The following is a 25853-nucleotide window of genomic DNA, read 5'->3' as shown; positions in this document are numbered from 1 at the left end:
AAAAAAAACGGCAAATAAAGACCTAATATTAGGAAAAATGTAAAATGTAATGTAATGTTCTATGTCAACTATTAGTTCATATTGGTGTCTACTATTACGGCCGTTCCCAATATTTGATCTATCTCTGGTTTTGCCCTACTAGAGATAGGAATAGCTCACAATTGACATAAAATATATGTCTCTAATGTCAATTGTGAGCTATTCCTATCTCTAGTAGGGCAAAACCAGAGATAGATCAAATATTGGGAACGGCCGTTAGTGATCTTCGTTTTCTGTGATGTCATCTATCAGTTGTTATGACTAAGTTTACAAAAAGACCAATAATATATATTTTTTATTGATTTGTCAGAGAATAATTATAATAGTTTTATTTTGTAAGAGTTACTGACGACATGGAAGAAGTTATCAATCCTCTATTTTCATAAATATATATTTTATAACATTCAAATGTTTTATGTTTCCTTAAAGCGTCTGCCATTAGTGCTTTTACCTTATTCGATTTTCAGAGCGAAGTTATCACTTATCAGTTATCACGCCTCAAATACTGTAGTGCGTGGGACAAGATTTACATGTCCGTATGTTTGCCCAAGCACAAACGACATTCTCGCAACATAGTCGGCCTAGTCCAGAGGAAAGAACTAGTCAATACGTCTGGGACCAACTATGCGCGGGTTTCCTCACGATGTTTTCCTTCACCGTACGAGCGTCCGTATTATTGTACTTGAGATCAGAAAATGTTTCATTCATAAGGCATGTACCTCCACCAAAGGTCTACCCATATTAGGCCACGGACACTCTAAAAACATAAGAATGAAGTAATTAAAATCACTATACAATTTCAGCGATATTCTGGACCATCCATTTCACTCTGATGTCCTACATAAACTTTTTCAGTAATTCTATATATCGGCTAAAACTGTCAACTGATATAGCAGAAATAGTACAAGCTAATACCAATCTGACTGTTGTTATTTTTACCACCAATAGCAGTTTGTGGTTTATGATGAAAAGGTTTGTAATATCCTATATCTTTAAACGAGCAATTCTTGTATATATCTATATATATATATAATTGGAATCTCGGAATCGGCTCCAACGATTTTCATGAAATTTAGTATATAGGGGGTTTCGGGGGCGATAAATCAATCTAGCTAGGAACCATTTTTAGAAAATGTCATTTTATTCGTGTTTTATTGAATACCGAGCAAAGCTCGGTCAAATAGCTAGTTATTAAAGTTGAAAACATGTTGTTAAAGGTTACTGAGCCCTTGACTTAACGTGTATTAGGCTGGAATATTTCTAATAAAATTTTATCGAAAGAGTATACCTTAAGCTATAATAAATGCAAAATATGAATTAGAAATATAACGTGACTTTAAGTAACAAGTATCGAAGGGTACAGACCTCATGTAGAACTGTTATCAAAAAAAATTGACAATAAGAACAGAGTATATAGTATAGTTATATCTATTGTCATAAGAGTGATTGGTGCACAGGTCACTGCTGTTATCAACGTTAGAAAAAGTCAAAGAGGTAGACAAATTAGCTTCAAGGACCAAAGAATTGAATATACAACATAATAAGATGTTGAGGACGATAAAGATTTTCGTCATCGTTTACTATGCAGCGAACTTCTCAAACACATACTTCGTTTGGATGCCTCAGCGAATGGATTTGTCGAGTGCTTATTATACGCCGTACCCTTGTCCAGGTAAATACTTTGATTTCTTATTGGTATTAAGCCAAGGATGTTTTTTGAGTCTGGCCTTTTAAATTAATATCCTGGACATCAAACGTGATATAAATTGTTTTTAGTAGCCTTTATGATACTTTTTGTGTTTTTCTTTTTTTTACAATTAGGAAGGCACCATCGAGGAACTTGATTCATAGACATTTGATGGACCCACGTCATTTGGTCGGATCATGTCAATTCAATGTTAATTGTGATCTGTCGCCCAGGTTTGACATAACGCGACCAAATTACGTAGGTCCCCCACAACTTCTCGATAGTACATCTGATGTTTAAGAAATATACTCGTTATATTGTTTAAGGTATTAACATCACTTCCGTCATCAATAAGTACATCTGCCGTGGCCTAATATTTGCTCAAGACGTCACAATCTCGACTGTGGTGCTCAACTTCCAGTGTCTTCTACTGTTCCTTATATCCCACACGTCTGCTATGTACCATCTAATGTCGGAGGAAATGCTGGCTCTATCGAGAGTAGAATACTCTACCAATCGGCTATCAGTGCAGAAGAAACTGTCTCTTTTGATCAAACGCCATTCTTTGTTACTCCATATAGTTGAATGTCTAAGAACTCTGTACAACATGCCAATCGGAGTTAACTTTGGAACCAACGCATTCTGCATCTGCATGTTCTTTTTCCTCAACCTCGAAGCTTGGATCACGTTCGGTCCTCTTCTCGGGTACTGTTTCCTAGTATTTTTCCTGTATTGCTATCTCTGTCAGAAGCTGATAGATGCTTCTGAAGTGTTTGAAAGGGCGGTGTACTCTTGCGGCTGGGAGAGCTACGGTTTGGATGACATGAAGTCCCTGCTTATTGTTTTGAAGCAAGCTCAGCAACCGGCCTTGCTGCTAGCTGGATACATGATACCAGTAAATATTTACACATTTGCAACTGGTATGCAGTTTATATACAAATTTGTTACCACTCTCAAAGTTTGAAAGGTTCAACACTTTTTGGTAAATCGTTATAAGGCAGACAAATATAAAGAGGATGTCTTAAAAATATAAATGAAAATGTAGTTCACTGTATGTTTTATTTCAATCGATATTGAAGGTTTAATACTATGCAGACTTTTTTCAATCGATTTGGAATTTTTAATATACCTTTAACGACCTTGTTAATTACTTTAATTAACTGCTTATAATTAATTAACTGATTGTATGGTGCGAATTTCAAAAGGCGACGTCAGGATTTCTTTGATGGCTTTTTCAAAGATGATCAGCTGATCATCTTTGAAAAAGCCATCAAAGAAATCCTTACAAATTAAGTACATGACTTATTTACAGCTGTAAATAAGTCATGTAATTTGTAAGTTTTTCTTTATTCCAAAATTAAAAATTCTAATTGCGGTGTAAATTAATAGGCTGTGATTATTTTAGGTAAGACGTTACCTACAATAATAACTGGTCATTACTTTTTATTACTCTCATTATTGATTGATAAGTTATGTTTTATAAATAATGAAAAACATAATTAAAACTAATCATAAAAGTTAAATAGCAAGTATTATACAATAAATAAAAATTGCAAAGCGTCATAGAACCAACAATACATAATATTGTAAATATTATGTATTGTTGGTTCTATGACGCTTTGCAATTTTTATTTTATTCGCTTCTTCTGTAACTTATACCATACCAGTTTAATTTTTACTGGACGTGGTAAAACTGCAAATGGTTTCTTATTATCTAGAAAGAGTACTTTTGTGGATATCATTTGTTTTAAGATTTAAAAAATTTAAAAACTCAATATTTCATTTAAAAAACCCTACCTCTTTTTAACATAAGACAGTTACATCAAAATGGGATTGAAAAATGTTTGTTTGAAAATTAAGCACAAGTTTACAGAAATAACAGTTGAGAATATAATCTGGTGGATGAATCTCATACCACGGATAGCGGGGTTTCCTATACTAAAACGAAATCATTCGGGTATACATTAGCAAAATCTGCTTATTTTTTTACATGCTTCCATTCATCTGCTTTATCTTTATTTATTTCAACATTTGCTACAACCACAAGTCACATAAATTGCTTCCTCAATATTTTGTTTCGAGTATTTATAATGCAAGCTAAAATAATTTTATATCGCTTGTATAATGTATATGCCCCAATTACTTGTGCCATTGAAATGTTACGAAAAGTTATATTATTGTTAAATTTTCAGTAATATTCTGGTTCATCCACTTCTCGTTTATTTTGTACATATACTTCTTCAGTAATTTCGTTTATCGGATAAAACTGGCTGAGGACGTGGATGGGATCGTCCAGGCCAACACCAATTTCTCTATCATTATTTTCACCATGAACACCAGTTTGTGGTTCTTCATCAAAGGGTAAGTCTGATTTTTATTTTGTTCGACCGTCACAAGTAACATGCCCCCGTTGTCCCCATTACTTACGTAAATGTAAATGCAATTATTTTTAGATCACAATTAATTTCAACGCTAGAAAAAATTAAACAGATAGACAAATTGACATCTGAAACAGAGTTTTTAAAAACAAAACATCACAACTACATCAAGAAAATAAAGATATTCATTCTAATTTATTATTTGATGAACTATTTCAATACACACTTTATATGGACGCCTCAAAGAATGGACCTAACGAGTACATTTTACACAGAATATCCTTGCCCAGGTAATTATTTTTCTTTCTTTCTTTTTTTGCTAACGAAATATATATACAGGCTGCAATTAAACCTCCTGCGGTCGTGTATCACGCGTTTCCCGTAGTCTCACCTTCAGAAGCAGGAACACCGTTGGGGTTTTCGGTGCGGATATTACGTCCGCCCCGGGGTGTCCCACATACCTCGGTGGTCCTCCCCAGGCCCCGGGGATGCGTAAATGCTTTCCCCCAACGATAAAAATATCATAAAATCGTTGCAGAACGGTTACTTGGCGCCGGTCGGTAGAGCGGCGGTGCCACGGGGGGTTACACCAGGGGGGCGCGGGCGGGACGCGCCGGCGACGCATAGTGTCCATTAAATTTATTGTAGTGTTTTTTAGGGTAACTTTCGGATGCTATTTCTTAACATTTTCCTTTATACTCTTCTTTCGAAAAGTTCCTTTATACGAATGTTTTTTTTGTTGATCGACTATTATTCAATAGTCGATCAATTCGAGAATTGGGAGAATTGGGATGGCTAAGAGTGCCATGTCTAAAGTGCATAAAACCTGGCGTGACAGGACGCGCCGGCGACGCATAGTGTCCATTAAATTTATTGTAGTGTTTTTTAGGGTAACTTTCGGATGCTATTTCTTAACATTTTCCTTTATACTCTACTTTCGAAAAGTTCCTTTATACGAATGTTTTTTTTGTTGATCGACTATTATTCAATAGTCGATCAATTCGAGAATTGGGAGAATTGGGATGGCTAAGAGTGCCATGTCTCAAATGCATAAAACCTGGCGTGACAGGAATATTTTGCTAAGAACCAAGACGAAACTTGTGCACACGCTCATATTCTCCATCTTTCTTTATGGATCCGAGACATGGACTCTGAAGTCTGCAGACCGCAGACGTATCGACGCCTTCGAGATGTGGTGCTGGAGGAAAATGCTCCGAATCCCATGGACTGCATTCAGAACTAACGCATCCATTCTGGCTCAACTAAATATAAAAACAAGGCTCTCTACCATCTGCCTCAAACGCATTCTAGAATATTTCGGACACATAGCCAGAAAAAAAGGAGACAATCTTGAAAAACTGATGGTAACTGGCAAGATTGAGGGAAAAAGACCACGAAGTCGCAGTCCCATGCGTTGGTCCGATCAAATCCGCACCACACTTGAGTCCACCGTCTACGACGCTCTTCGAGTGGCCGAGGATAGGAACAGCTAGCGTAAGACCATTAGAAGGAAGGTCATGGAAGGGGGAGGTCACTACCCTCAGACATGAGGAACACGACTGGAGGAGGAGGATTATTCAATAACTTTATGAAGTCTTCTTACGGCCAGGCCACAACACTGCATTGCGGCGTCGCATTGTATAAATCTACGTCTCCGCAGAACGCATCGTGAAAATATGGCTATGCTATAGGAAAATTTTTGCGTTGCGACATCGCATCTCATTTATGTGCGATGTTCTTTTTGCGATACGAAGCCGCAACGCAGTGTTGTGGCCTGGCCCTTAGCCGTGATAATTTTCCTTTTAAATTCAGCATATTAATTCTTTTCTTGAATATTTTCACATTTCCAAAAGCTACCGTTTACCTGGTAGAAGGGGGGGGGGGGGGGGGGGGGCTCTGGACTCTAACTATTTTTTCCGCTTTGAAACTTCATATTTCACAAATGGATCTCTAAATATTTTAAAAAAACCTATCCAACGACACCCCACAAGGTGAGGTGGACGCGAAAAAAAAAAATCATACCCGCTTGATGTGTCGGGGAGGTACCATTAGAAAATATATTTTTAAGAGTTTATAGTAGTAATATGTGCCTTCATGCCGAATTACAGCTCTGTAGGTCCTATAGTCTCTGAGTAAAACCGCGGTCAGACAGACGGACAGACAGACAGACGGACGCACAGACCTAAACTATAAGGGTTCCTTGTTGACTACGGAACCCTAAGAATACGTGTATTTTTATTTTTAACAAGGATCAATATATCGAACTTTAGCCGGAAGGTTTAATTGCACCTTGTAGATATAAATTAACATTATTCGTAGAAATTAACAAACTAATACCTAGTTAACTAAAAAAATAATAGCTAAAATATAAACTTTAGGGCTTAAAATGAAACTTTACATACAATAATACATTGCTCCAGCTGGAGATTTCAAAATCTAACTAAAACATAAGATAAAGTGATTATATAATTTTCAGGAATCAACATTACCAGCACCATCAATACTTACATCTGCCGAGCTATCATCTGCATCCAAGACGCGACCCTAAATACTGTTGTCATCACCTTTCAGAGCGTATTGTTGTTCCTTATTGCTCACACTGCTGCCATGTACCATTTGCTATCAGATGAGATGGTCGCCCTCACGGAATCTACATCAAAATCTATGAGCAGTGTTGAAGTGAAAAAGAAGTTATCTTCGTTAATAAATCGTCACATTCTTTTGTTAGATATCATACAATGCTTACAGTCTATGTATAGCATGGCCATCGGTTTCAATTTTGGGGCCAACGTTTACTGCATTTGTCTCTTCTTTTTCCTCAAGTTAGAAGCCTGGATCTCTTTCGCGCCTCTCATTGGTTATTGCTTCGTTGTCTTCTTCATGTACTGCTATCTCTGTCAGAAGTTGATAGATGCGTCTATTGTTTTCGAAAAGGCTGTCTACGCTTGCGGCTGGGAGGCTTTCTCTCTGAGTGATATGAAAACTGTATACATTATTCTACAGCAGTCACAAAAACCTGTGCAGCTTCTGGCAGGGTATATGATACCAGTAAACATTTACACGTTCGCTACTGGTATGCAATTTATCTATAAATTCGTAACGGCTCTCAAATTCTGAGCAAAAGTACCTAATAGATGTAGAAATAGATATAATTATTAAGTAGTTATAATCTATTTGTAGAACTAGATGTTTTTTTTTTCAAAACTTATATTGCAACAATGCCTAGCTTCAAATACAATTAAACGCACGTCATTATAGTTTTAATTGATGTTGTGTAAGAGTGAATCATAATAGTAAAAGAAAGTAAAAATCACATACGTAAACACTGAACGATGACAGCATTAATCTGCACCTTTTGGAATGGTTTCTCCTTGACTAATTTTAAAATAGTGTTTTTGTTTAATTCTTAATATGTGCTGAAAACTATATCTCGAACTTAAAAGCTCTACATTCTATAACACTATGTATTGTATGTAGAGGGGCATGGCTACCGCCGTATATGCCGTATCAAATATTATACGGGGCCCCCGGGCCACAAGGGCTAAAATTACCATAACATCTTTATGTGTTCGATCGTAAAAAAAATAAACTTAGTAAGCACATCGATAATATATTCAAGTTACTTAATACAGAGAGTTGTATCTTATATCTTTAAACGAGCAATTCTTGTCTATATATATATCAGGGACCGAAAAGGTTACCCATTTTGGTGTTTTAAACTGTTTAATTTATACGATTCTCTGAAAAACCCTAACCCCCATGTATATACGGCTGAATTAACGGTATAAATAAACCGTTTATGAATAAGGTGCATTTTCGTTCGTTTTTCTGTGTTAAAAAAGGATAGGTGATATTTCAAGTACCGCGGAACGCTATTGGTTGAATGTGTTCATGAAATCATGTCACAACGAGAATTACGCGCTATTTTACGCAAACATTATCATAACTGCGTAATAGACTAGCACGAGTCGGCGCATGAGTACCGAAAACTATTCCACCTCAATTTTTTTATGCGATCCTCTTAAAATTTCCCTCCTGGTGATATAAATGCATGTTGCCAGGGCGCAACCCGATGCCATATTGTTTAAACAAACATTGTTTAAACAATTGCAAGGAATTGTTATTTTTAAACCGAACATTTATTTTTATATTCTTTATTGAAATACCAATAAAAAAGGTGCTATGACTTTTTACGATAAAGTTAATATTTTTGAAGATATGAATTTTTAAAGGTTCGTAAAACCTCAAATTTGGGTACTTCCGACCGATGAAAAATATATTAAAAAAAATAAATAACGTCAAAGTAATATATATTTTTTAAATTCTATATACAATAGTTAATAATATTGTTAATAGAGATTTCAAAAAATCTCATTGTTTATATCTTTTTTTATCTTAGCAAAAGTAGACAAAAAATTTTGTTTTTTGTATGGGAGCCCCCCCTTAAGCAATCACTTTATTTTAATTTTATTACTAATTATTAAAGTACAAAAATAATCAAGGATTTTGTAAAAATTTAAGTGCCTACTATTATTGATTACGAGCAAAAAAGGCCAAAAAAATCACAAACAAACAAACAAATACACTTTATTGTGCACAAAAATTACAAAAATACTTAAATATAGACAACAATTATTGGTAAATCAGACATGTACCTACACAAAGTCGGCCTTATTACTTTGAAGCAATTTCTTCCTGGCAACCTTTTAACATTCATAACAGTGATACATCCAGGAAAACGGTGATGTGCAAAAGTATATATTTTATTTAAATTAAAAATCTAACATAAGCACTAAATTAAACAAAATACATAAACAATACATTTGATTTTAATACATTATTAATATTATATAATAAAATAAATAAATAATATAATAAGTATATACTAATTAATACAATACATATTCTATAAAATATATTAGGTATACGTTACAAAGGACAATTAATTATTATCGTTGACAGATAAGTTAATATAGTGATTAAACAGCAATGACTTAAAATTATTTAAAGTTTTCGCCTGCCTAATATGAGCGGGTAAAGAATTCCAAAGTAAAATGGACGTAACGGTAAAGGAGGAATTAAAATATTTTGTATGATGGATAGGGATGTTAAGGACAAGGTTTGAGCAGGAACGGAGCTATCATAATTGTGAAATACAAAACAGTTTTTTAGGTAACTAGGATAATGGGAGTCAAATAGAATATTATTATAGAGCAGAGAAAGAATGCGAACATCGCGACGATGACGGATTGGAAGCCACTTAAGCTTGAGACGGTATTCGGTAATATGGTCATATTTACGTAAACCAAAGATGAACCTCAACGATAGATTTTGTAGGCGTTCGAGTTTATTTAGTTGTTCTTCAGTAAGATTAGTGAAGCATGCGTCAGCGTAATCTAGTAAAGAAAGGAAAAGAGATTGTGCTAATACTGCTTTTGTTTGTGTGGGAAGAACATACCGGAGACGTTTTAAAGAATGCCAAGTTGCGAATACTTTCCTACTAATTTCTTGAAGTTGAGGGTTCCAAGTTAAATTTTCATCGAAGCACACCCCTAGATTCTTAACGACCTTGCTGAAAGGGATTGCAACACCATTGATAAGGACGGGGCGTAGGGAATTGAAGTCAATCCTGGAGACCATTCCCGGGCTGCCAATTAAAATTAATTGAGTTTTTTTTTTATTAAGAAAATAAACAAGTATACTAAGAAATCACAAAAGAAATTACATACTAAACTTAACATAAACAGTAGTATACTCCACTATGTTTTTTTATTTTTTATATTTTTTAGTGAAAATAAAAGTGACGACAATACTCCACCCTGTGGAACGCCGCCCGAGATGTTACTCCAGTCAGAAAACCTATCTGATAGCTTGACTCTCTGTCGTCTTCCTGTAAGGTAGCTACGGAGCAAATCAATTACAAATGGGGAAAGGTTACAGGTCGCGAGTCTGCTTAAAAGAATGTCGTGATCGATACATTTAAAAGCATTACTAAAATCTAGTAATGTGAGAACTGTAAGCTTCTTCTGGTCCATTCCTAGTCGTCTGTCATCTGCAACTTTTACCAAGGCGGTTGTCGTGCTATGACCAGTACGAAAGCCAGATTGTAGCGGTGTGAGCAGATTATTGCGGTTGACATAATTTGTAAGCTGACAATGGATTATCTTCTCCAGCACTTTGGACAAATAGAGAGGGATTGAAATAGGACGGTAATCAGAAGGAGATTTGGGACAGGAGGATTTGGGTAAGGGAACAATATAAGCTGATTTCCAGGCATCAGGGAAGGAAGAGGATTCTAAACAGGAATTGAAAATGTGTGAAAGAATTGGTAAAATTATGTCCAATATAGGAACGATCACGTTTCTTGTATGGGAAAATTAATTCATTAATAAAGAAAAATGGGAAATTATAACAACAAATACTAAAAATAAAATAAAGTTAATATTTAAGGGGGTTAATAATAAATCCCATACAAGAAACGTGATTTTTTTGGCCTTTTTTGCTCGTTATCAATAATAGTAACAGTGAGGCATTGAAAATTTCACAAAGTCCTTAATTATATTTGTACTTTAATAATTAATAATAAAATTAAAATAAAGTAATTGTTTAAGGGGGGCTCCCATACAAAAAACACAATTATTGTCTACTTTTGCTAAGATAAAAAAAAGATATAAACAATGATTTTTTTTTAAATCTCTATTAACAATGTTATTAACTATTGTATAGAGAATTTACAAAAATATATTACTTAGACATTATTATTTTTTTAATATATTTTTCATGGGTCGCAAGTACCCAAATTTGAGATTTTTCGAACCTTTAAAAATTCATATCTTTAAAAATATTAACTTTATCGTGAAAAGTCATAGGACCTTTTTTATTGGTTTTTTAATAAAAAATATTTAAAAAATTTGTCCGTTCCTTGCGATTGTTTAAACAATGTTTGCTTAAACAACCGAACAATAATAATGGCACCGGGTTGCGACATGGCAACATGCATTTATATCATCAGGAGGGCAATTTGAAAAGGATCGCATAAAAAAATTGAGGTGGAATAGTTTCCGGTACTCATGCGCCGACTCGTGCTGCTCTTAGATAAGACATAAGATACAAGATAATGTTATTTAATGCAAGTTCTCCGACGTTTCTTTATTATGGTTTTTTACATTCTTAGTCTTTCCTTGATATTGATTTGTTAAAGAGCAAAAAGTTAATTCCCATCTTATTTTAAGAATTTCTAATGAGACGGAATTGTAATTTAGTTCAAATTATTAACTTGCAGTAAATAAACAAAGGGTAAAAAAGATTCAGTGCACAGACAATACAAAGCAAAGCAAAGCAAAGCTCGGTCATCCAGGTACTAGCTTATTATGATGACAGTGTTTGTGTTTTGCCATATAAAGTATTTCGCCCATATGCATATCACCATGGCAACGTCCATCGCTATCCCGTCGCAGAAATAATGGTCGCCGGTCTCGAGTTGTAATAATTTACTATTATTTATTCGACAAATGCACTTATCAATATAAAAAGTAGCCAGTAGCCGATTCTCATACCTACTGAAAATGCATATAAAATTTGGTAAAAATCGGTAAAGCCATTTCGGAAGAGTACGGTAACTAACACTGTGACATGAGAATTTTATAATAAGAAGATTATTTGTCATAATTTCCTGTAATAACTGTCACAGGCCATACTAGTTTACATTCTAAAATGTAATACGCTGTTGGTATTCAATAAAGAAAAATTAAAAAAGTTTAATATTTTTACATATTATATTATATTTATATGTTAAATAGAACTTGTGACCCGATGAACGTTGAATTGTTATAATTGTTATAATTCACACTTACACCCTAGCATTTTCCCATCGACGGATAATAATAATAATTTGGACGTGTGGTACAATTAGTGATTAGAAAATATTTTAGTTCTCTAATATTACTTTGACTATAATTTGGAAATTCATGACGTAATTTTAGTAAAGTTTATCGTCTCTATTGTGTAAAGTGGATGCTATATTTTTATAAGTTTGTTTACTATCATTATAGCACAAAGCTTTAAAACATTCTCCATTTCTCTTCAAACTTTTTATATGTATTTTTCTATTATATAATTCCGGACAATTGTTAAATAACAAAGTTTTCCGCTAAGCTCATACTTTCAACTTGTGCCATTCCTATAATATTTAATTGCCTCCTCACAATTTTGTCGTCACTTCACCCTTGCCTTAGTGTATTTTAAATTGTAAATAAGTTTTATTTACTATCACAATTTTTCAAATATTTGTGACTGCCATTTCCGAAGTGAGTGAGAAGCAGCTTTGAAAATTTATCTGTTGCATAGCTAACATAGAAGACAAAACATTAATAGTTAGTTATTTTATTAAACTTTATTCGTTATTTATGTCAATGAACATAATAGGAGGATATTTTGATGGAAGGTTGAGATCAATGCGATATATTATTCAATTTGCAATGAAAACCCCAAAAAGTTTACTGAAGAATATTCAGGATAACTTGAAGGAAGCGAGTGTAGAGAGTATACTATGGTGTATAAATTTAACACCGCGAATTGCAGGATTTTCTATCACATCTCGAAGGATATCTGGTGTGTATTATAAAAAGGGCAATTATTGAAATTTGTTTATTACCCGGCCATGCTCAGAGACATATTTTAATGAACTTCAATAAAGTTTAATTTAGTATTTTGACAAAAGTTTTGATTGTGTCAAATTCTTTAAATTGAATAAATGCCTCTGAGCCTTAAATACCTCTGAGCTCGGCCGTGAGACTCAATAAGTTTCTCAGAACTATAATATTTTTGTCTTTGCAGTAATCTTCTGGGTTGCTCATCTAACTCTTCTGTTTTATGTGAATTTTGTGAGCAATTTTATTTATCCCATCAAATTGTCGACAGACATGAATGGAGTTATCAGAGCGAATACGAATCTGTCCGTTTTAATTTTCACTGTAAACATTGGTTTTTGGTTCTTAACAAAGAGGTAATTTGAACTTATTGGAAATTGGAATCAATCATTTTCGATCATATGAGTTTTTCTTGATGTTATTCAGAATATATTTAATTGTAACATTCTTCTTTCCTATAATCTTATTTTTTTACGTTGCAGGTCACTACTTATATCAACAATCGAAAAAGTAAAGGGAATAGACGAATTAGCTTCACAAAGTAAATGCCTAGTTCCGAAACACAAGAATTTATTAAAGAAAATAAAAACTATGGTTTTTATTTACTATCTTATTAATTTTGTAGACATTTTTCTCGTTTGGATGCCGCAAAGGTGGGATTTGACGAGCACATTTTACACAGAATATCCATGTCCAGGTAAAAATCTTTTTAAAATGAAAATAGGAATCATTTAAAATGATAAATTAACATTAATTCTTTCTTTATTTCAGGCATACAAGTCAATACTGAAATCAACAAGCTTGTCTGTCGTGTCATCATACTTTCACAAGATGCTATAATGTCTGTAGTGGTCATAAACTACCAAAGTCTTCTACTGTTTCTGATAGCACATACTGCTGCTATGTTCGATCTCATCGCTGAAGAAATGAAAGCTCTTAAGTATAAAGAAAACGTAGATGAAGTAGGATATGCTGTAGATGTAGAAGAAGAAGTAATAAAAGTAGAAGATGTAGGAGAAGTAGTAAAAGAAGTAGCAGATATATTAGAAGGCTTAGTAGACAATGGAGTAAAAGAAAAACTTGCATCATTAATAAAGCGTCACATCCTCCTTCTACATATTGTGCAATGCTTAAGAGATCTGTACAGTCTACCTCTTGGCATTGACTTTGCAGCAAATGCATACTGTATGTGTCTTTTCTTCTCCCTTCCTCTAGAAGATTGGATTTCGTTTGCACCTGTTTTAGGCTACTGCTTTCTAGTATTCTTTCTTTATTGTTACCTTTGTCAAAAACTTGTCGATGTTTCCGAAGTATTCGAAGCGTCTGTGTATGATTGTGGCTGGGAGAACTATGTTTTAAGCGATAGAAGAAGTGTGCTCATAGTGTTACTACAAGCTCAGCAGCCAGTTATGATAAAAGCAGGGAACATAGTGCCAGTCAACATCTACACATTTGCTTCTGCAATGCAAGGCATTTATAAATTTGTAACCGCCCTCAAATTTTAGATTTTATATAACTTTTTATTCACACGATGAGTCTCTGAATTTTTAGTAGATATTAGAGCTAAGTACTATCTTTTTGTCTTTCTATCTTATGCTATGTTACTCACTTAATGTATTGTTTAACGATGTATTAAAATATTATAAAGAACAAAATTTTGGTTTAATTTTATCCATACTATTCATACTAATTTAAATGCGAAAGTATGTCAGTTTTTTCTATCTGTGCGCATGTTACCTTTTTACTGTTTTAAACTGCTGAATCAATATGAGTACAAAAACCTAGAATTTTATTTTTTATCCGGAAAAATTAAAGGTATATTATGCAGGTTATAAGATAGCGAACTAATTTCAAAGCACCTTCTTTGCGAGCGACATCTTGAATTGATTACAGTAATTATTCTTGTTAATGCGATCTCCTGTCTAAAGATCCCCAAATTATAAATGGAATGTACTATCAGACAAGTTGATTCATAAGTAGATGGCGGACCTACATAGTTTGGTCGAGATATGTCAAACCCAGCTACAGATCACGACTTATATAATGAATTGACATAATCCGACCAAATGATGTAGATCCGTTAACTGCCTATGAATCAATTTCTTCGATGGTACTTTCATAAATAAAATTCTTCCTATTGTTCAATGTTTGCGTCAGTTTATCGCCAATACAAGGTTTGCAAGCGGAAGGCTTCTTGCTTGCGAGGTAGCGGTCAGTAATCACTACTCACTATAGTCATGCAAACTGACCATGGCAGAGTAGACAATAGTTATGTCTGTTGTTACCATGGCTTGGTCATGACCAAGTTTGTATGTAATGTAATCGTGACTTTCATCCCAAAATAACGTTCTCGAATAGTGACCTAATTATTATAGTAAGCTATATGTAACATAATCTCAAATTATTGCAAAACGAGTATAGTATAATTTAGAATTATTTTATTAATAAAAATTTTAAAATATACATTAATAAAGCATAAAACGCCTCCGTGGTCTAGTGGTTAAGAGCGTGGCTCTTGACTTGGAGGTCGTGGGTTTGATTCTTGCGTTGGAAACATGTTATTTCCAAGTTTGGTTAGGACAATGCAGGCTGATCACCTGATTGACTGACAAGTAAGATGATCCATGCGTCGGATGGGCATGTAAAAAGTCGGTTCTGCGCCTGATCTCTCGCCAGTCGTATCGGTCTTCCGTCCCACTGGGTTATGAGAGTAAAGGAATAGAGAGTGCTCTTGTATACTGCGCACATACTTGAGCAGTATAAAATTACTCCTGCGTACCTGGCCTGGTTTCAATGAAACTGGCCACCGTCACCGAAATCGGTGTGGGGAGTATTATCTTATATCTTTAAACGAGCATATATATATATAATTGGAATCTCGGAATCGGCTCCAACGATTTTCATGAAATTTAGTATATAGGGGGTTTCGGGGGCGATAAATCGATCTAGCTAGGAATCATTTTCAGAAAATGTCTTTTTATTCGTGTTTTATCGATAATCGATAAACTGAAAAATATGACTCTTCCTGACATCTATTGGCGAATAATAATACTATTTGGTGAGCAACTAATTGTTTTAACGACCATAACGATGGCGTTATTAAGTAACACGAAGTCAATGAGTGTTTGCTATACCGAGCAAAGCTCGGTCATCCAGGTACTTATTAATAATAAAGCATATTTTTCACTTCCGAAAGCAATTATACAAACAATTATTTTAATGCCATCATTAAAAACGTTTAAAATAATAAATAATGTCATCAAATGTCACTTCGATAGCTAAATATTCATTAAAATTTTTACACCTTTTTGCAATTAATCCCATAATTATAGATGATTGTAGTTCTTTATCACAATTTAAGTTTAATGTACTCATTTTTTAATTTCTGACTTTACTGAATTGTGTTTTAATATTCTTCCTTCCATTTTGTAGAAATCTTCGTTTGTTTTAATTGTTAGGATTTCAGTCTTCATTTTTCCTCTGACAAGCCTTTGCCTTTTGTCAGCTGACAGCCCCTTTTAGAACTGTATAATATATATTAATATTACTAAGATATTTTAGAATTTTCTCTACCGCTTCTCTTTGATACACAGTTGCAAACTTATAACCATTTTCTTCTTCAAAGAAGAAAATGGACATTCATTGTTTTAAAATCAAATTTCAAAATTTGATTTTAAAACAATGAATGTCCTCTCACCATTAAAAAACGTAAAACAAATTGTTAGTATACTCGTAGCAATGGCTTTGTTTGTCTTTCTTGGTAAATTGACTTTTTATTTACGCAGTAAAGTCACTCCCTCGCGAGCTTAAACGCGTCGTATTATATGGAAAATTGTTTTTGTGTAAACTTATTTAAGCTTATTTATGTTTCTTATACTTAATAATGTAAATATTGTATTAATTAAATTATTCTGCATAATGTTTCAATGTTCTCAAAAATTATTAGCTCTAATTTAGTAATTGTACATTACGTAATATTTGAAATCTTTTGTAATCATACAATTTCCCAAGGAAGCAAGGTATATTTTTCTAATTGCAATACATTTTTTAGGTGAAAAGAGGATAGTAACAATTCAATATTGAAAATTAATGAATGATTTGTTTTATAGATAATTGAGTAGAAACAACAAATAACAGTATGAATTTAGGCGAAGTATTTGGTTTCGTACGAAGTAAGATTAGTGAAATTTCCGTAGAGAGTATAATCTGGTGGATAAACTTGACTCCAAAACGTGCGGGAATATCACTTTTACACCATGAAAACTCAGGTAAGGTATTTTTATTCTTTAATAAATTAATAAGTAATTTTAAAAATGTTAATAAAAATACCGGTTACAGATTTTTCAACTTTCATGTAAATTAGTGCCATGTTAAAATTTGGAACGTGTGTAATGTTGAAACGAAGCCCGCTTCCTGAGCATTTTTACAGTACTTAATTTGAACACTACAGTGTTTCTGATTAGCTAATGTTAAACCAATAGGAAATTATTATTACGCAAAGGTCGTAGCAGACAGAAAAATGATTTTGTTTTACGATATAAATTTTAAATTATATAATAACTAGCTGTCCCGGCAAACGTTGTTTTGCCCATATTATTTTATTGAAGTGACTAATATAATATAAGTATGGCGCCATGGTCGTGCGACCTGACTCTCTTAGGCATTTTCAAATATGTTAATAGCGTGTAATATTCTAGCTCTGAAAATAACTAATAGATCTAAACTCTCGCACGCACACCCCCGCCTTGATGACGCCCACTTCACAACGGGCCGTGCAGTAAAAATCGTAATACATATTTTAATTTCGCCATAACTTCAAAACCAAACGTCAAATTTTAGTCATTCAAAGACCAAATATTATCTACATAAACTGTACTTAGTGATTAAATAATTTATTTTGATAAGGATTAATAGCAGGAGTAAAATAAATGCGTTTCAATGTAGTCCAAAAAAATTCAAGATATTTTAAATAAAAAAATTGTTGTGCCTGACTCGACATAGGTAGATAGGTATAGTGTGTCACGGACTTTTTTGTAGATATTTATAAGATCTACAATTAATTACAACATTTTATGGTTCTATCTTTTAAAGTTTAGGTAGCGTACGCAAAATAAGTAACTTTTCTGGTTGATTTTTTACACCTTGTCTCCGAAAAACCCAAAATATATCTTACGGAAACTTTTTTTTTTAAATAAAATTTAGCCTATGTTACTCATGGATAATGTAGCTTTCGAATGGTGAAAGAATTTTTAAAATCGGTCCAGTAGTTTTTGAGCCTATTCATTACAATTATACAAACAAAGTTTTCCTCTTTATAATATTAGTGTAGATTTATCTATATTATTTTAGAGTCTGTCAAAAAAATGAAGGAATTAAAAAGTGGCAACATCGTAGTGTCATCCCTTTTTTCTAAGATTGATTTGAAAGGGATGACACTACAATGTTGACACTTTTTAATTTTTTCACTTTTTTGACAGACCATAGGTTATATTAAAATTATATTTCAGTCATCTTCTGGGCAGCCTTGTTTTTGCTTCTCTCTTATATGAATTTCTACAGTAATTTCGTGAACAGACTTATTCTATCGGAAGACATGGAGGATGTTATACGAGCAAATACTAACTTATATTTAGTTATTTTAACTGTTAATATCAGCGTATGGTACTTAACAAAGAGGTAAGCGCTTGGTATTATAATAATACTTACACAAGGATAATGCAAAACCTACAAGCATCTTTTGACGCGTGAATAACATTTTCAAGAGGGAGTGGATGCCAACCACTGATCTCCATTATACAAGTACGCTGGATCTATGATACCCACTTTTTTTGTGCCATTTGAAGCGGAATCAGCGCCCCCATTATTAGGACCGAGAACTAAATTTGACGTAACCATTGGTAACCATGTATTTATTTTATTAACGCTTGCCGTTACTATTTGAAGTATACAAACGTTCTCTGTGAAAATACAAGGCGCAAAACTACCATTTGATCGTGATTATGTTTGGAAAATTTATTTCAGCGTCTACTCTTTCTTGACAGACTGTAACTGTGTAACGGTAACTAATAAAATATAATGTTAAAGTATCGCACATATATTTTTATTATTTATAAATACCTTACCTACTCCACCCCAATAAAAAAACGTATTCAAACGTTCCATATTTATTTATGGATCGCATTATCCAATTAGTTAATTTCCCTCGCACTTCTGCAATCAGCGCCAAAATGGCGAAAATCAAATGAGATAAAGTAAATCGATAAAAATTGGCTTGCTAGATCCATAAATAAATAAGGAACTTTTATATTATTACTAGACTTTCCGCGCGGCTTCTCCCACGTAAATATCTAATTACACAGACAAATTGGTCCACAAAAAATAGCCTATATAATCCTTCACGTTATACTTTCCGCGCTTTTTCCACATTTTCCTCTATTTCTTAGCTCCTATTAGTCTCAGCGTGATAAAATATATAAAATGGGCTGTCTAACACTGAAATAATTGTTCAAATAAAAGCTCTAATCTCAGGAACTGCTGGTCCACCAGCAGTTCCTGAGATTAGAGCGTTCAAACAACCAAACTCTTCCGCTTTATAATATAATTAGTATGGATATGATGAGATTAGTTACGGTCTAATCACACAGAACACTTATTCAGCTTTGTTCAGCTTTAATACGATACACTGTAGCACTAATTTGATAATATTAGAAATGAAATTAGAAAATACAATACAACATAGTTTTCGTTAGAAGCTTATCTTCAGTTTTGTTTTTAGTTTTTCGTAGTAACTGGTAAAAATTAATGGATTATAGATAGGTACTGCTACTTCACGTTATCTACGTATGAAATCGTTGTTAATTTATTACGCCTATCTAAATTACGGAGAGGAAGTTTGTAATCTTTAATACAAATATGTAGCGTTTGTATTATTCAATTTAATATTTTTGTCCTAATGGTCGACATTATCTGAATCTGGAAACATTTCATCGATAATAGAAAAGACAGTTGTACATCACTAGTATTAGTTCCAAATACTCCCACTACTGCTATCAGCGCCAATATGGCGACAAGATGGCGACTTTCAAAAGTAATTTTTACGTCAAATTTAGTTCCTATCCCTAATAATGGGGGAGCTGATAGGCACAAAAAATAGCTGTCATTTCAAAGGGTATCATCAGTCCAGCGTACTTGTATAATGGAGGTCAGTGATGCCAACTCATTTAATATTATGAAACCAGTGTCAATTCATAATTTGGCAACTTGCAACAATAATAATATCACGTGATACAGTTTTTTCAAATGACACTTTACAAGATGGCGGCAATAGTTCTTCAAAAAATCCTTGTAGGATTGTACTTAAAAAGTTTCGTCCTCAGGGAGAGGCTAAAATATTATGATTATAGCAATTAAGTATTTGCGTATAGCTACTACATAATATTATAGCTGCACTGGCAAGCACGCGACATAATATTATGACATCTAAATTGCCCAAGACCGTAAAAAGTTATTAAATCGTAAAATATATTTGCAGGTCTCTAGTCATATCAACTGTCGAAAAAGCTAAACAAATAGACAAACTATCGTCGGAAGTGGATTTTTTGGTTGAAAAACATAAATTAATAATCAAGAGAATAAAAATATTTGTACTTCTGTATTACACTTTTAACATGTTCAATGTTTTTCTAATATGGCTGCCTCTCCGAAGTGATATATCCAGCACATTGTATACCGAAGACCCATGCCCAGGTACAGTATCGAAACTCATACTAATAAATGCTAAAGTCCGCCTGTATGTTACCTCCTTACGCTAAAGTCGTTTAACCGATTTTAATGTTTGATATGGAAATTCGAAACTCGAGAATCATAGTTTCTCATCATATTTTTTCCATTTCCTGCGCGATAAATTATTCATCATAATCATTTATATCATAACTTCATTTTAAGTGACCTTTTTTTTTCAGGTCTTAATGTTACGAAAACGATCAACAAGCACATATGCCGGACAATAGTTTATTTTCAAGACATACTCGTTACTGTAGTGGTTATTAACTATCAAAGTCTACTGTTATTCTTGATAGCTCACACTGTGGCGATGTACACACTTATATCGGAAGAGATTCTTACTCTAAACGATATAGCTGATGAAGCAGAAGTAAGAGACCGATTGGCACCAGTCATAGGAAGACACATTCTGCTTCTAGACATAGTGAAGAGTCTACAATCTTTATACAATGTACCAATCGGAATAGACTTTGGAGCAAACGCATATTTCTTCTGTCTATTCTTCACGCTTCCTCTGAAAGACTGGATCGCTTTCGGACCTCTTCTGGGCTACTGCTTCATAGCTTTCTTTCTTTATTGCTTCCTCTGTCAAAAGTTGAAAGACTCTTCGGTGATTTTCGAGAAATCTGTGTATGCTTGCGGCTGGGAGAATTTCGGTGTTAGTGACAAAAAAACTGCGCTCATCGTTTTGAAGTTATCCCAAAGACCAGTACTGCTCCAAGCAGCACACATTATCCCGATAGACATTAACACATTTGCCTCTACTGTGCAAGCTATTTATAAGTTTGTTACTGCATTAAAAGTTTAGCTAAATTCATGCAGCATATGATTGCCGGGCTACAATAACAAATTGCTTTTACTATTGTGTACTAAAAGACAGCAATAAACAGCTAAAGCTACTACAACTGGTAATAGTCACATTCATGTGATCCTATCATTATACTGTAAAAAATACAGTATAAACAGGGAGGGAGACCAACAAACACCAATAATAGGTATACGCTTTACACAAATTGTAACGAACCTTTTTTCAGCTCAGTGTAACCAATAAAATGTTGTGTTATTCTGAATTTCCAATATTATTTTGACTAAAACCCTCATTTTGATCTTTTTATTTCCTATAATATTAGGTTTATTCTATAGAGAAAGGAATAACATTTTGTTTTTTTGGTTTTTTGTGTGTCTATGTAACTTGACGAAAGGTAGAGTTACCTTCATATTATACAGGGTGTAACAAAAATAAGTGATAATACTTTAGGGTGTGTATGTGTTCCTTGTAGAGAGTTCACTGTGAAAGTAGCAGTGCTGAAAGACTAAAATTTTTTTCACTTTTGTATGGGGAAACTCGTGACGCTCGGGCCCTTGTCCATACAAAAGTGAAAATTTTTTTTCATCTTTCAGAGCTGCTACTTTCACAGTGAACTCTCTACAAGGAACACGTACACACCCTAAAGTATTATCACTTATTTTTGTTACACACTGTATAAAGTCACTTCAAGAGAATTAAATTTTAAAATCCGTTATCATTACTTATTTAAGCGATAGTTTACCTCAAATATATACATAATAATATATAATCATATTAACGCCTTTCATGGTGTAGTTTTGTTTATTTATTAACCAGAACGAATCCTGTAGTTGGGGAGGGGAAGAGGGGATTTCGGGAGTAGCGCGAGCGAGATTAAGCTTGTATAGGCTTCCGACATGTGTTTAGTTATTATGGTATAGAAATCAGATTTCTCATGTGACTTCATATTTTCCTAACTGAGCTTCTCAGATATTTTATTTTGTACTAAACTAAATGATTTAGTCCTTGCTGTCTAAAATATAAATTCCAATCCAATCCAAATTAAAAATATTGTTGATATTCAAAAAGATGCTCTAAAATAAAAAAGTAGACAAGAAATAGACTAATCTATTACAAAAAGGTTATTGAAATCAGTCGTTTAGTACCTTTTCAAGCGAAGGGCGGAGTAGTAGATGAATAAGTTATAAGGGAAGCCTGTAATAATTATTAGATAGATTCATGTCATTGAAGGCTAGTTTACAATCAAGTTACGTTGAGTGTGTGGTGACAAAATGGAGAAATTATTTAAGAATCTTGTTACACAAGTAATACTGAAATTTAACGAACCAACCGTTGAAAGCGTGATTTGGTGGATAAATGTTACTCCGAAGTTGGCAGGCTTTTCTTTAGTATCACACAAAAATTCCGGTAATTCTGTAAATATAAAAAACTTATTTGCAAAAAGGACTTTTGTAATATTATGTCATTAAAATATTAAAAAAGTATTATATTTGGTTATTCTCCTAAAAGAGTAAGAATATAATACAGAAACAATATTTTATTAATTTATTGCAGTTTTGTTTTGGATCGTGCATTTTGCTGTTTTGTCTTACATAGATTTTTACAGCAATTTCATAAATAGGATAAAGTTATCAGAGGACATGTATGGAGTGATAAAGGCCAATACTAATCTATCTATTGTCATTGTTACAATCAACATATCAGTTTGGTTCTTCGTTAAGAGGTAGATAAAGTCATTAGTCATTAGTCATTACTTACATACTGTATAATTATTATAAATAAGTAGGATTCCAGAAAGAGAGCGATTAAAAGATGTAATGAAAAGAAAAGATTTAGAACAATAATTTTAGTCTAAAGATTTTTTGATATTTATTAAAAGAATGATGTCATATAGGAACTTTTTACAGGTCCCTATTAATAACAACCATGCAGAAGATCAGAGAAATAGACCATTTGACGTTAAAAAGTGTATTTCTACACAATAACCACACGAGACTAATGCGAAAAATAAAACATTTGATACTGATATATTATGCGGTGAATTTTGTAAATATTTACATGATTTGGATTCCGTTTCGCATGAATTTGTCAAGTTTAATATACACATCGTACCCTTGTCCAGGTAATAGTTAAAAAAAAAACACGCTTTTAGCACGCATTAAGCCAAACCGCCATCTTGGATGTCTGCCATGTTGGATTTAAGTCACGTGACTATTTTTTTCGTATTTCTGACATCAAACCCTTTCATTTGATACCCATATCATGGAGGTGCATTTCAAATAGCCGCCATCTTGGGGAGGCCGCCATATTGGATATTTAATAACGTTTCTTAGATAGTCATGTATTGTCATCAGTACTCAGAGCGTGTGCAAAATTTCATCCTAAACGAAGACCGGGAAGTGGGTCAAATTAAGATTCCAAGATTTTCTTACATTGTTACAAATGAAGCTAATTATAAGCATGTTAATAAAAATTGGAAGTGATTGGATTTTTTCTTAACATGTGCTTATTTAACTACATAATAATAAATTGTTATTATGTGTGTAATGATAATTTATTGTATATGTAAGTGATACAACAATTTTACAACTATATTAATATACAGTGTGTAATAAAAATAAGTGATAATACTTTAGGGTGTGTACGTGTTCCTTGTTGAGAGTTCACTGTGAAAGTAGCAGCGCTGAACGATGAAACATTTTTTTTACTTTTGTATGGGCAAGGTCCCGAGCGTCACGAGTTTCCCCATACAAAAGTGAAAAAAAATTTAGCCTTTCAGCGCTGCTACTTTCACAGTGAACTCTCTACAAGGAACACGTACACACCCTAAAGTATTATCACTTATTTTTGTTACATTCTGTAGTTGTAAAATTGTTGTATCACTTTCAGGTTTGGACATTTGTGTTGAAAGTAACAAGTGGCTCTGTCGCAGTTTCATCTTCTTCCAAGACTCTACGGTCACCCTGGTTCTGGTCACCTACCAATGCATCTTCCTCTTCTTTATCACCCACACAGCCGCGATGTATTTACTGATGTCTGATGAGATATTACTCTTGAACCGTAGAAGAATACGAAATACAGCACTAATAAGAAGAAAGCTTTCCGATATCATCAGAAGACATGGTTTGATACTAAATCTTATGGATTGTCTGAGGATGCTGTATAGTACGCCGATGGGGATCGATTTTGTTACGAATGTGTACTTCATGTGCCTCTTCCTGTCTCTTACATTGCAGGACTGGATCAGTCTCGCCTCTCCCTTTATCTACTGCGTGATTGTGTTCTTCTTGTATTGCTTCCTCTGTCAGAAGCTGATAGATGCGTCCGTGATATTCGAGAGCTCCGTTTATGGTTGCGGCTGGGAGCAATTTGACATGAGCGAGAAGAAAACTGTGTACATCATGTTGAAAGTAGCTCGAAGACCTATCAAATTGTTTGCTGCAAATATAGTCCCTATCGATTTGAACACGTTCGCTGTGACTGTGCAGAATATGTACAAGTTCGTCACCGCGCTTAAAGTTTAAGTTTTTTTTTAGATTTTATTGCTCATTATTTTGTACATGAAGTTTTTTGGATTGTCCTTTGGCGACCTGAAAAAAGAACTCGTTGCCAACCATTTCATTTTGGATTGTTGTATGAATTTTGTACACTTAAAAAAAGTGTATAAAGCGATAAAATATCAATAAATTATATTATTATTATTATTTGTGATATAATGAATGCATTTTAATTTAGTTTAATAACCTTGTTTGTTTTACTAATAAGGCACAAGATATTGTTAAAAATTCGCTTATAATACGCATTTACATGGTTTAATTCCGCAATAGATTTCTTTTAAATTCCATTTGGCTCGAAAAGGTCACTGTACCAAATTGTGTACAAAATTGTATCGGTTCTATTATCTAGATTCTAGAGCAGTGGTTCTTAACCGGTGGTGCGCGGACAACTGGTGGTCCCTGGAGGCATTCCAAGTGATCCTAATAATATGTGAGAATTCAGAAGTTAGTAAGTAAAGAGTATGCACTATGCAGCCACAAAAATCACGTTAAATTAAAATCTTTTAGATTTTAATTTAACGTGATTAACTTTTAGATTTTTGCCAAATTAAAAAAAAATAGTGTTAAGTAATTATAAAGTTGTGCTTGTTTTCTGTTTCAAACAACCCTTACGTAAACCAACTGGGTGGTCCCCGGCTAGACAAACATTTGGTAAAAATTAAAATGGTCCCTCATGACTAACGGCCGTTCCCAATATTTGATCTATCTCTGGTTTTGCCCTACTAGAGATAGGAATAGCTCACAATTGACATAAACTATATGTCTCTAATGTCTAATGTGAGCTATTCCTATCTCTAGTAGGGCAAAACCAGAGATAGATCAAATATTGGGAACGGCCGTAGTAGGGCAAAACCAGAGATAGATCGAAGAAGAATCACTGATCTGAGTTAAGACAATATTTCTGTCGCTTTGTAGTTATCTTAAATTGTGTAACAGACAAACCGCAAAGGTGAT

The 25853-nt window shown here is 33.6% G+C and overlaps 4 protein-coding genes across 4 annotated transcripts; all 4 read left to right on the top strand.

Annotated features, from left to right (window-relative positions):
- The first annotated feature begins 1668 nt into the window (after window positions 1-1668).
- Window positions 1669-2690, top strand: LOC121731858 (putative odorant receptor 85d). Its single transcript, XM_042121531.1, has 2 exons — window positions 1669-1711; window positions 2053-2690. The coding sequence occupies exons 1-2, from the start codon at window positions 1669-1671 to the stop codon at window positions 2688-2690; spliced, it is 681 nt and encodes a 226-aa protein (XP_041977465.1).
- A 9891-nt stretch (window positions 2691-12581) lies between these two features.
- Window positions 12582-14257, top strand: LOC121731857 (odorant receptor 67a-like). The gene is made up of 3 exons (XM_042121530.1): window positions 12582-12714; window positions 13524-13691; window positions 13791-14257. Exons 1-3 carry the CDS (start codon window positions 12582-12584, stop codon window positions 14255-14257), a joined length of 768 nt encoding a protein of 255 aa, XP_041977464.1.
- A 4088-nt stretch (window positions 14258-18345) lies between these two features.
- LOC121731856 lies at window positions 18346-21342 on the top strand. The gene is made up of 3 exons (XM_042121529.1): window positions 18346-18428; window positions 20284-20498; window positions 20714-21342. The coding sequence occupies exons 1-3, from the start codon at window positions 18346-18348 to the stop codon at window positions 21340-21342; spliced, it is 927 nt and encodes a 308-aa protein (XP_041977463.1).
- Window positions 21343-22982: 1640 nt separating this feature from the next.
- Window positions 22983-24866, top strand: LOC121731855 (putative odorant receptor 19b). The gene is made up of 2 exons (XM_042121528.1): window positions 22983-23065; window positions 24275-24866. Exons 1-2 carry the CDS (start codon window positions 22983-22985, stop codon window positions 24864-24866), a joined length of 675 nt encoding a protein of 224 aa, XP_041977462.1.
- The last annotated feature ends 987 nt before the right edge of the window (window positions 24867-25853 follow it).

This window comes from Aricia agestis, chromosome 11 (assembly GCF_905147365.1).
Source record: "Aricia agestis chromosome 11, ilAriAges1.1, whole genome shotgun sequence".
Taxonomy (NCBI): Eukaryota; Metazoa; Arthropoda; class Insecta; order Lepidoptera; family Lycaenidae; genus Aricia; species Aricia agestis.
This window is presented reverse-complemented; position numbering and strand designations above follow the sequence as displayed.

Bases quoted from the DNA above. Each gene is read 5' to 3' on its own strand.
- LOC121731857 (XM_042121530.1), top strand. From the start codon at position 12,582: ATGAAAACCCCAAAAAGTTTACTGAAGAATATTCAGGATAACTTGAAG. The intron at 12,715-13,523 runs GTGTGTATTATA...TCTTTATTTCAG, and splicing joins CACATCTCGAAGGATATCTG to GCATACAAGTCAATACTGAA. The intron at 13,692-13,790 runs AGTATAAAGAAA...AAGAAGTAGCAG, and splicing joins TGAAGAAATGAAAGCTCTTA to ATATATTAGAAGGCTTAGTA.
- LOC121731855 (XM_042121528.1), top strand. From the start codon at position 22,983: ATGTATGGAGTGATAAAGGCCAATACTAATCTATCTATTGTCATTGTT. The intron at 23,066-24,274 runs GTAGATAAAGTC...GCTCTGTCGCAG, and splicing joins GTTTGGTTCTTCGTTAAGAG to TTTCATCTTCTTCCAAGACT.
- LOC121731858 (XM_042121531.1), top strand. From the start codon at position 1,669: ATGGATTTGTCGAGTGCTTATTATACGCCGTACCCTTGTCCAG. The intron at 1,712-2,052 runs GTAAATACTTTG...ATATTGTTTAAG, and splicing joins TACGCCGTACCCTTGTCCAG to GTATTAACATCACTTCCGTC.
- LOC121731856 (XM_042121529.1), top strand. From the start codon at position 18,346: ATGGAGGATGTTATACGAGCAAATACTAACTTATATTTAGTTATTTTA. The intron at 18,429-20,283 runs GTAAGCGCTTGG...ATATATTTGCAG, and splicing joins GTATGGTACTTAACAAAGAG to GTCTCTAGTCATATCAACTG. The intron at 20,499-20,713 runs GTACAGTATCGA...TTTTTTTTTCAG, and splicing joins TACCGAAGACCCATGCCCAG to GTCTTAATGTTACGAAAACG.